The sequence below is a fragment of the Mastomys coucha genome, unplaced genomic scaffold, assembly GCF_008632895.1.
Source record: "Mastomys coucha isolate ucsf_1 unplaced genomic scaffold, UCSF_Mcou_1 pScaffold23, whole genome shotgun sequence".
In the NCBI taxonomy this organism is placed as follows: Eukaryota; Metazoa; Chordata; class Mammalia; order Rodentia; family Muridae; genus Mastomys; species Mastomys coucha.
In genome coordinates this window covers 26742866-26754077 of record NW_022196906.1, presented here as the reverse complement: position 1 = coordinate 26754077, position 11212 = coordinate 26742866, and the positions used below count along the sequence as shown (strand labels likewise).

General features: G+C 45.0%; 1 protein-coding gene across 3 annotated transcripts in view; it reads right to left on the bottom strand.

Annotated features, from left to right (window-relative positions):
• Ets1 (ETS proto-oncogene 1, transcription factor) overlaps window positions 1-11212 on the bottom strand; it is a 123894-nt gene that overhangs the window by 61076 nt on the left and 51606 nt on the right. Inside the window, exon 1 of one of the 3 annotated variants that reach the window (XM_031346018.1) lies at window positions 1744-2178. The exons of the other annotated variants lie outside the window; for them this stretch is intronic. Within the exon in view, the coding sequence (XP_031201878.1) occupies window positions 1744-1825 (82 nt within the window). The 5' untranslated portion in view covers window positions 1826-2178. Of the gene's footprint in view, window positions 1-1743; window positions 2179-11212 lie in introns of those variants that run through there. 3 annotated transcript variants of the gene reach the window in all.

The following is an 11212-nucleotide window of genomic DNA, read 5'->3' as shown; positions in this document are numbered from 1 at the left end:
CCACAGTAAAGATACTTCATATAATGAAAACGGACTGCAGTGTCAGGTCTGCCCAGCTCTATCTGACTGGTGGGGCAGCTCAGTGAAGTTACTCACGCAGTTTATTTTTTATCAATAACTTAAGTAATAGAATCAAATGCTTTGAAATCTCATAGATTTAATATTAAATTACCAAAACACATGCTTCAGCTATTTGCTATGATCTAAAACATGTGCAGCCAGGGGCTCTCATTCACTGGCTGCATGAAAGGTCCACTGTAGGTATGTGAACTGACATAATACACATGATGTTTCCCAGACGCCCAAATGTGTCTCTTCCTCATAAACACACGTAACACATATAAACAAGCCATTCTTAAGGAAAGGGCCTATTAGTTGAGTTTATATCTTCTCCATGAACTATCCCTTCGCTTCTGCTATATATGGTTTCAATCAATTGTAATACAGAGAACTCCTGGCTCCCTTGAACAGCCAAAAACAACCTTCATAGTACCATTTCTATCTATAGCTCTGAGTGCCTGAGAAGTCTCCACAGTTCTAGGAGGGAGTCTCCTCCAGGCCCCCCGCTCTGCCTGGCTCTGAATGTCATCACACTGTGACAAGCCCAGTTTCTGTAGAGAGCAATCCAGCACTGGATGTCAGGAGACTCTCTGGAAAGGATGGCACCCGAATGTCTTTATTAACATTTTGAAACATGTCAGAATGTCAAAACCTCATCTTGGCTTGTATTGAATGTATAAAGAACAGGTTAAATGTGCAGTTCTTTATGGCTGAGGCAAAGGTCAGGGACAGCTGTTAAACTTACGGATAATCAGACCCAATAGAGGTGTGTGTTTTGACATCTGATTGATTTCCAAAATGCATCATCTTCTCCTTGGATCTTTCTAGATCCTTTCACTGCTAAGGTCACTTTTCTCTAAGGCCAGCTTCCTATTCTAAAAGTAGGCACTTTACACTCTGCTAGCTTCTGGAATCCCAAAGAGTTGACTCCATCTGTTTGTTGAACACTAAAATTTCCTTCTAAGACAAAATTCGATGTCTTTACTCTCCCTCTCTTCTTCAAATCCTTTAAGCCTGCTAAATAATACCATGAACCAAAGACACTAAGTTACATCTGGTCACGGGATGCTTTCCTTCTTCAAGGACCTTTGGTATGGGGAAGCCAAAACATGGCAGACTAGAAAGGCAGTAAAGCTGGTTACTCCAAGAACCAGGAAGGAATCAGACTTTCCCAAAGTTAAACAGATTCATCTCGTTTCTCCTCCCACTACCATCTCCTCAACCTAGAAAAGAGGAGAGAGGTTCTAAGGGACTTATGATGGGCGCGCTCAGGATGCAAGTGCTTGAAAGCCAGGCAGCTAGCCAGACACCCTTTCAGCACTTCACAGGACCCTCCCATCACGCTCCAATACTGGGGAGACACAGTTGGGACGGGGTGGGGGCGACCTGAGAGGCAGTGTAAGGCCCCCTTGCAAACATTAAGGAATACTACACAAGGTTCTCGCTTATGTGGGAAAATTGAAACACCGGAATTAGTGCGCTGGAAATTCTATAAGCTTTTTCCCATTAGTCACAAAACACACAGCTGTGAAAATAAATACACCCACCCCCCTAAAAAATAAAACCCAAGGATCTCGGGCCACCAACAGTCCTCCTGGCTTCGGCATCCCGGGCTCCTGAAGGAGCAGCGCAGCCCAGAAGGGACCCGGAGCTGGGGTGGGGGGCCTCACTGTTGCCACTCACCCGGGGAAGGGAAAAGCTCCAGATCCACTTTTTCTGTCTTGATGATGGTGAGAGTCGGCTTGAGATCGACGGCCGCCTTCATGGTGCCCGGAGTTGAGGGGACCGGCGGGATGAGAGCAAGTTTGCTGTAACTGTTGTTTTGCTTTTTAATGGGGATTTTGAACCCGGGGGAAAGGGGGACAGAGCGCAACCCTAAAATCTCAAATTCCCGCTGACCGCCCGGCGGGAAGGTGCGCGCCCAGCCAGTCCGCTCGAAGTTGGCACTTGGCGGAGTAGAGAGCGCGCTTAGGTCCCAGCCTCGCCCGCGCCTCGCCCGCTCACTCCTCCGTCCTGGGCGCTCGCTCACTCGCTCGCTCACTAGGCTGGCCGGCGCTGGCGCAGTGCAGCTCGCCTCCGCTTTAGGGCGTTCCTCACCGAGCCCAGGCCCAGGGTCCCATCGCCTGCCCTGCCCACTCGGCAAGGCGGCGAGGGCGGGGCGGAGGGGCGGGGCTTACGTCTGCAGCCAATCATCGCCCGTCTCCCAAAAGCGAAAGGAAGGGCGGGCGAGCCTGGCCGGGCGGCGCAGCTCCATCTACTCCGAGCGCGCGGGTCTAGGGCCTCAGCCCACCGCTGGGGTGAAGGACTGGCGAGCCGGTCCCTGGTGTGCAGAAGCTGCAGCCACAGTCTCGGGAAAGTCCGTCTGATTCTGCACGCATTCTTGAAGGCTTGGTCACCCGCTGCGGCCCCGCTCCAGTAGCAGCATAGTTTTCCAAGTGCGTGTCCATCATTCATCCACAAAGCTTGACACACAGGACGTGAGGCGTGGGTGCGCAACAAGGGGCGCGTGCGGGGGATTCCACAGTGGGGGTCCTGCGAGGGTTCCAGCCTAGACATGACTCAGAATCCCACCCATGGAATGGTTGGGCAAGGCAAGGGCAGCGTTGGTGAACAGAAACCTCAATCTGAGCTCAGAACCAAACCTTTTGGAGACCCCCGCCCCCAAACTCAAGGGCCAAAGTTCCTGGATTAGCAGGGAGTCCAGAACCTGTAACTGCGTTTCTAATTATTCTGTTCCTCTAATTGTGTCACCATTGGCCGACGCTTTGTCAGACACTGTTCTATTAGGGAAAACAACAACAACAGCAGGAGCATCTTTTCCTCCATCACCACACCCACCAGCACTCTGGTATGAATCTCTGGGGTCCATCACAGACAATGTGCATGTCCTTGTCCTATTTGGGAACTCCCAACATTTCAGATAACAAGATGAGTGAGGATAATCCATAATTTGACACTGCTAGATAGCCGTTATACATGGAGATAGTTGGTATAAGTTAACAAATCACCCAGGACATGGTAGTACATGTGTAACTGGAGCAAGGCATTGACGTCTACCTTTGAATAGAAGACAACAGTAAATCTTCCTGAGCAACCTCAGGGAAAGCTATTCTTAGTCCTGTTTCCTGATTTCTGCGTGTGTTGAACAGCTCCCACTTGCCTGCAACTGTAACTTCTGCTCCAGTTATCACTTATTCACACCTGCTCACTTTTAGCTAAGCATGTTTTCTCCCTTGGAGCTTTAGCAGAGTACAGGATTCCCAAGCAAATCTGAATCTGACAGGTGGGCTGGAGGTGGCAATAGAGTGTCAATCTCTGGGGCTTGGTCAGATCTCCAGTCTCCACCCTTCTTGGGTGACCAGAGGGAAATATGTGTATGTGATAATCTTCTTTTTTTTTTTTTAAGAACAAAGACTGTTGCAGTCCAGCTGTGTTTCTGCAAGGTATGAGAAAACAATGCTGGCCTCCAAATGACAAGAACAGACACTTCCGAGCCTGGGAAAAGCTTAGGGAACCAGCTGATGAATGAATTGTACGTTCACACGCCCAACAGCACTAAGGCAAAGAATCTTGGACTGGTCCCGCCTTATTATGACATCTGTAGAACTGGACAAACTAACGGTTTCTTTGGGGGAATTTTCGTTTTGACATTGTAGTCTTATGAAAAGGCTGGCGAATTTTTGCTTTATTTGCAAAAGCATTTTCCTTAGAATCCCTCCTTCCTCATGCCCTCCCTGAGGTGCCCTCCCTGAGGCCTCTTCCTCCACTAAACTAGTGTTTAGTTAACACTACTATTGACATGCAAGCATGTGCAATGACGCTAAAGAAAGCCTCCCACAGTCCAGCTGGGAGCATTTTCTACCCTGGCAACAATGAGGGAACATGTTCCTTGTAATGCTTCCACAACGACCATCAGTTTGTCGGTCGTCCTGTTCCTAACCATGTCCTGAAGTGCAGAAGCTCAAAACATCCTAGTGTCCAAATCAGAAGGTGTGATTGGGACGATTCTAGTGGCAAATGTTCAATATGCCTGAAATCCCATGTGTACGACAGGATCTGGTTGAAACTCCCTGTAGGGTGAGAAGCACTGACAAGAGATCCAGTTACGATATTTATACATTTTGAGGACACCAATCATCCAATCAGGACTGTTGATCACTTAGTTAATGTTCGACAAATGGAATTTGCATTCTCTTTCTAACACAAGTAGATTTCCCCAAACATTCCTGTGGAGTTTAAAAAACCTTTGCTACATTTTACCTATCAAAAAGATCATACACTTCGCCCCAAGCCTAGGACATTGCAGACTTTCAATAAATATTTCTTGAGTGAAGCACTATCAGCTTACGGGTTGCTCTGGGCTTCTACTAGTATACTGCCTGTAATGACCATGACCTAAGAGGTGTCAGTAGCTCTAGAGTGAGAGTTCCTTTATTCCTTATGGTAAAATAGAACTCCTATCACCAACTCTTCACCCACTTCCTTTCATATGTAGTTCACCTTACCTACTAGCCGAAAAGTTTTGCCTCCCATATATCTGAGCACACTCTTTCAAGACTGATGATTTTTAAGGCACTTGGTGGTGGGGATAGGGAGGGAGACTTTGCTTTCTGCTGGGAGAAAACAGATTTGTATCTTTAAAAGTTTTTAGACTCTAGCTACTTATACGTAATCAAGGGTTGGAAGAACTTGCAGAATATGGATCTCGTGTCCCAAAAGGTATGAATGGCATCAAGACAAGAGTCACCTTTATGCAGGGATTTCCTTACCACCAGGAACACATTACAAAAAAATAATAATCTCCCTTTGTTCTTCCCTCAGTCCTGCTCCAAACTCATTAAGTATATAAAAATACCCTTAATTTCAAAGAATCGTCGAAGACATAAACTTCCTCTCCAGAAATGTGCTAGAATTCAAATTGCATTTTGAACCTTTAAAAATATGCCTCATGTACGGTAGGCACAAAACATTCAGACCACTAACGACTGATGCCAAGCAAGCTCATGACTCACAGATGTTGACTTACTGGTATAAATGTAAGAACTGAAAAAAAAAAAAAAAACCTCTCAAGCTCTCAGTTAACAACCTGTCTAAGCTGTACTTGTGGTCCCCTTTCAGTCTGAGAATAAAACCTACAGTCCCTATTATACTCTGAAAAACACTTTTAAAATGAACTCTATCTGTACCAGGAAGTTTCTACTTGTTAAGTTTAGTACAAAGCACAGGAGTAAGAAAAATACCTAGGACCTCAATATCTAACATCACCAAGCAGCAATAAAATATAAAATCAGACATAGGGGAAAATTAAAATAACTATTAATTAAAACTGTAATTCCAAAAGGCCTTAGGGTCAATTTAGGAGCTGAGCCAGGGACTCAGAAGGTGGCCTTGATGACTGAAGGCTGGCTCTGTGACCTCACCAAAGCTATTTAACCTTTTTGGTGTCACAACCTCATCTCTGCTTCAGGGACTAAAACCACCCCCCTGGATCTTCCTAGCATGTAATACAGACTCATTAGCTATTGTTTGAAGAGAACAATACACAATGGGCCATAAGAGAGCTGCAGTTGGGGAAAAAGGGAGGAGGGTGTGGAGGGCTTGAGCATCTATTCAGCCCAGAAAATTCGGTAATAACAGAGATAGTGAGGAGTGTGGGTTCAGAAGTAAGAATTGTTGTTGTTTTTAACTTAACCAACTTATTCTGCTAAATTATGACTGGTAAATCACTTAATCCTGAAACTCAAGGTCCCCTTGTTTGAAGCATGGAGAATAAAAGCACCCATGTTTTAAGATTATCGGCATGAGGAAATTCATGAAAAGCTTTAGCAGAAAACAGCAAAGGATTATTATTGTCTTTAGGAGCCAGAATCCAACACCCTTCCATGGTTCTTGAATAGAGAACTAACCAGCAGTAGCCTTGATTGAGAAATTCCTGCACTGAATGAAGAAGAAAACCTGGGTGTTTGTATTTGTCCTGAAAGTGAGAGAAAGGATATTGCTCTAGATCATACTGGAGGCAAAACCTCGGACCGTCATCTCTACATGGTTCAATGAGATAGAAGTCTGTTAGTGGCCTCCACATACAGCCCTCCTAGTCACCAGAGGAGAAAATTGACGTTATCCTTGCCACACAAAGCCCAGTCCCACCTACATCTGAACAGGTAGGTGACCAGGCAGCTTCCCGAAACCCAGCAAGATTCTGTGCAGACTAACCACCCTCATTCCCCGTGGGAGACAGCTTGGCATGGGCTATAAGGAGAAAGGGGGTCTGGCTGGGCTCCATTGCTGTCTGCAGTTTCTTAGGCTATAATTATGAGCCATTCAACTACATCTGCAGCCCCAACAATGTGGGATGGATTGGCCTAATCCACAGACCAAGCGACATTTTCAAACCCATCAGTTTAGACATCACGTATTCTTCTCACAGCAAATCAGACTTGGCACAGACAGAAACAGAAGAGGAGCTGCCAATCAAAACGGCAGAGCTCAGGAAGCCTTCTTCATACCAGGGATCAGCTCGTTTTCTTAATCTCACTGAACATCTTTTCGTGACTGTCATTGTTTTCTGGGCCAGGAGAATAGAATGTGGACTGTCCCATAAGCCTGTGGGGATCTTATCATTTAGATTTCAATTTAAGTTCTTCTACACTGGATTCATGGATGGAGGAAGGAGGGCTTTGGTACAGATGACAGGAGAACTGTGTTCTTGAACAACAATGCAGAAGTCCCCAAACAACAGGCTTTTACCCCCGGCAACAGGATTCCATCCTATCCCTAGGGGTCCAGGTGGTTTCATCCTGCCAGATCTTACCCTGATCTTACCCAGATTTTTTTTGTTGTTATAAAGACAATGCCAAACTTCAAAAAGGATTTTCCTCTAGGTATGGCTTGAATTTTGCATTCAAATAATTTCACTGTGAAGTCTTTTCCCCTCCCCATGCCCACACACTTTCATTTTTAAATGCCAAGTCAGTCCACCCAAAAAACTTCCATGTGTCCTCCTCTGGAGATGAAGAAGCAGAGATGAAGGGATGGATTTCTTTAGCCGTTCTGTTTGGAGAGTTGTGTTTGGAGAGTTGGAAGTCAAGCAAGAAAAAAAAAAAAAAAAAAAAAAAAAAAAAAAGATAGTTGTAGAAGGAACAGCCCTGACAGAAGAGGGGAAGTGCTAAAGGAAAAGAAGGGATTGTCTCTGGAAACAATGGAGAGCTGAGTCACCATCACCATGAGCCTCACCATCACCATGGGTTTATGTCCTAGCTTTTCTGGGTGATGATCTCCTAAGAATCCAGGATGAAATTAGCACCTGCTAATGAATCCAGGACTTCCAGGGAGCCAACACCCATGGAACTGGAAGAGGGAGCTCTGAGAGAGAGCCTTGCGCTGAAAGAGCCACAAAGGACTCAGGGTAGAATCTTAGGGGTCGGGATAGACCTTAAGAGGTCCCAGAAGATGGCAGGGTCACAAAGATGGCAGGACACATCACACTCAAATGTACAGGGTGTTTTTCAGGGTTTCTTTCCTCACATGGACACTTGCTAAGAGGATTTCCTCCTTAGAAACGTTATCTACCCCCTACAAGACAACTCTTGTCTGCAGAGCAGCCTGGGCGCCTATGTGGTATATGCTGAAATATGGATGTCTGTCTCCTCTGTTTTCATTATATAGCCTTTGTCATAGAGCTGAATACAGCCGGAGCGCAATAAATAATTATATTTTCATTAATAAACAGGTAACTACCTGACATCTTAAATATGAATCCTTACAGAAAAAGAAAATAATAAAACTCTTTTACTAGTTTTCTTTTGCCTAAAAGTCAGCCAAGGCTGCCCAAAATTTACTTTAAAAAACTAAACAGCTCTTTTTAACCAAAAAGATCCTTATGACGTTTTATCCTAGTAAATTCTGCTTGCTCTGCTTATTCTCCCATCCATAGGATACTTAAAATGCTGGCAGGGTCACTATATTCTCTTGACTCTTTTCATCTCTGTTGTCACACATGTGGTTGAGTGTGGAGCATGGTCTTTGGCTCACCACACGGCAAGCTAGGTGTTTTCTTGTCAGTCTGGACATTTCACATAGTAAGCTGCTTAGGTCTCAGACTTTGCTCAGAAGCCACCTTGGGACTTTTAAACTAAATCTTCATTTCACGGAGCACTGTAAATACCAGCAGTATATACGTATATACATACGTATATGTGTGTATATACATATGTATATTTATGTATATACATATGTATATGTATGTATGTATGTGTATACATACATATATGAGTATATATATATGTGTGTGTTTGTATGTATATAGCTTGCAAGATGAAGAAAATACATGCAATGGCTTCAAGTTTGCCTGTCTTTAGGAAAAAGAGGAAGGCACAGCCCACAGGGAGGTCTGAATTTTCAAAGGTAACCATCTGCTATAAAGGTATTCCTAACATTGAGGAATGAAGGGTAGATGGGATGATGCAGGGGCTGTGAAGCAGGGTGGGAAGGGGAAGGTGTGAAAGCCACTGAGCTACCAATGCCGGAAAGCATACAAGGACAAGAAAAGGTGGCTGACCTCTCTCTTGGAGATAGAATCACACTCACTGCATCTATTTGTATCTGTGAGTAGATAATCAAGATGTAGGAACAGAAATTTGGCTAATCCTCAGCCATGGAAACCAAGAAATCCATGGGTCCTGATGGGAATTGTGGACAAACACACATTAGTTTTCATTTTTTTTCCAGTACTGGAAAAAAAAAAAAAAAAAAAAAAAACAAGAAAAACTCAAATGAGTTATACTGGGAACTTGGTACTAACCAGTAAACACATTTTGAGTACATTCCTACAGTTATCCATAGATATCTTGCTTACATGAAATGCCTTTCCTTGAGTCCCCTGACAGTTTCATAATGAATTAACAGGAATTCCAGCATTATCATAATTAACACTAATAACAGAGGAACTAGAACACATGCTCCACTTCAAATCTAGATGGTGTGTATGTGTGTGTGTGTGTGTGTATGTGTGTGTGTAGAATCTGAGTTCCATGAATATGCAGAGACATAAATTTGGAAAAGCAACTTTAGGGTGTCCAGTGTATTAGTGTATCAGTATAATTATATTGATTTTTTTGATATCCCAAGTACCTCCAAATATGGTACCCCTGTAAAACTGACAGATGAAAACCAGCTTCAAGAGGGGTTATGTCTACTTTGGTTGAGTCACAGTTCATGCTAGATGCTATTTCAAGAGGCTCAAGGAGAGAGAGAGATGTGAACTCCAGCTTAATATGCAGGGAACCAGCTGTGCTTTCTCCATACCAAGCCTCAGACTCAGGATAGAATCAGAATGGAGTGGAAAGCACAGGCACTGATGTTCGGCGCTGCTCAGCCCTTGAGACTGGCTCCCACACACTGAAACTCCTTTTTCCTTGGAGACAGTGAAGAGGAGAGAAGCAAAGCCTACAAGTATGTCATGCAAAGATGTCTTGCCTTCTAGTATGTCAAGCTTGTGAAGTCACTCACGCTCAAGAACTCTAGGCTTAGAATGATAACTCTGGAAAGGAGAGGTGGCAAAGAAAGAAGAAACCATCTAGAAGTTCCTTCTTCATGGAGATGCTTTTCATCGGAGATCTGAAACACATGTTCTCCCAGACTGGGAGACCAGCCTGAAAGAGTTCTTCACAAAGGGGCCTTGGGTGGGAAGCACCCCAAGGGACCCATTGGGAGAGGGAGGAGCATAGCTGGGTGGGGAGCTGGTAGCTGACTGGTAGGAAAGAACAAAAGGCAGCCAGCTCTCATGTGGCAGGTTCCCAGGAGAGAAGCCTTTCCAGGAATTCTAAATAATGTTGAATACACACACACATATACACACATAGGAGAGAGAGAGTGGGGGAAGGGAGAGGGAGAGGGAGAGGGAGAGGGAGAGGGAGAGGGAGAGGGAGGAGAGGGAGAGTCTGGAGACATTTCTTTCAGGGAAGTCCACAGTACTAAGAGAGACTAGATGGCTAGCAACCACTATTCTATACCTTCAGAAAGGACCCAGCACTCACGTAGATGCCTATATCTTAGAGTTAATAATGTTTTCTCCCTTGGAGAAATCTTTTAAATTGAACTGAACTTGAGTTATAGAGGTAAGGGCACTCCAAAAGACGCCCCAGGTTTCAAACACTCAGAACACTCACAGCATTTTTGTCAAGCACAACTCTCAGGCTTTGGTGTCCTCACTGCGTGGAACACACCATTAACCTCTAAACCACCCAGGAGACAAAGAAGTGGGGTAGCAAGTGACAAGCCTGAGCAGTGTATAGGCTAGAGCTGGTCTATGACCTTTGCCACTTCTAGCCACCTGTCTTCTGGCCTCAGAAAGAATCAATGTCTTCATCTGTCAATGGAGATGAGAAAAGTGGCCACGTTCAGAATTGAATATGATACAAATTATGTCCAGTGCATTATTCATATGGTGTCTGACCGGATGAGTATCCAACAACTGTTAGCTGTTGTTATCACCTTTACAAATTGGAATTGGACCTAGTGTGGTAGCATAAACCTGCAGTCCTGGCATGTGAGTGGTGGAGCCTGGAGGACTAGGGCCAGGGTGGGGGGACTCAAAGTCATCTTTGGTGTAAAGGTTAATGTTAATTGTCAATTTGACAGAATCTAGAATCACCTGGGAAATACACTTCTGAGTATGGCCTCTGAGAAATTATCTTGGTTTCATTAATTGGGGTGGGAAGATCCACCCACTGAGGGTGGTGCCATTCCCTTATTGGGCTCATGGACTGCGTGGGTGGAGGAAAGGAGCTGAGCTAAGAGAGCAGAGCAGTCTTCACTCCCTGCCCCTGACAGTGGATGTCCTGTGAATGGCTGATTCAATTTCCAGTTGCCTTGACTTGCCCATCATGACAGACTGTACCTTGAACTCTGAACAAAAGCAAGTACCTACCCATCCATCCATCCATCCATCCACCCATCCATCTACCCACCCATTCATCCATCCACCTACCCACCCAGCCATGCATCCATCCACCCATCCATCCACCCATCCATCCACCCATCCATCCATCTACACATTCATCCACCCACCTACCCACCCAGCCATGCATCCATCCACCCACCCATCCATCCACCCATCCATCCATCCATCCATCCATCCATCCATCCATCCATC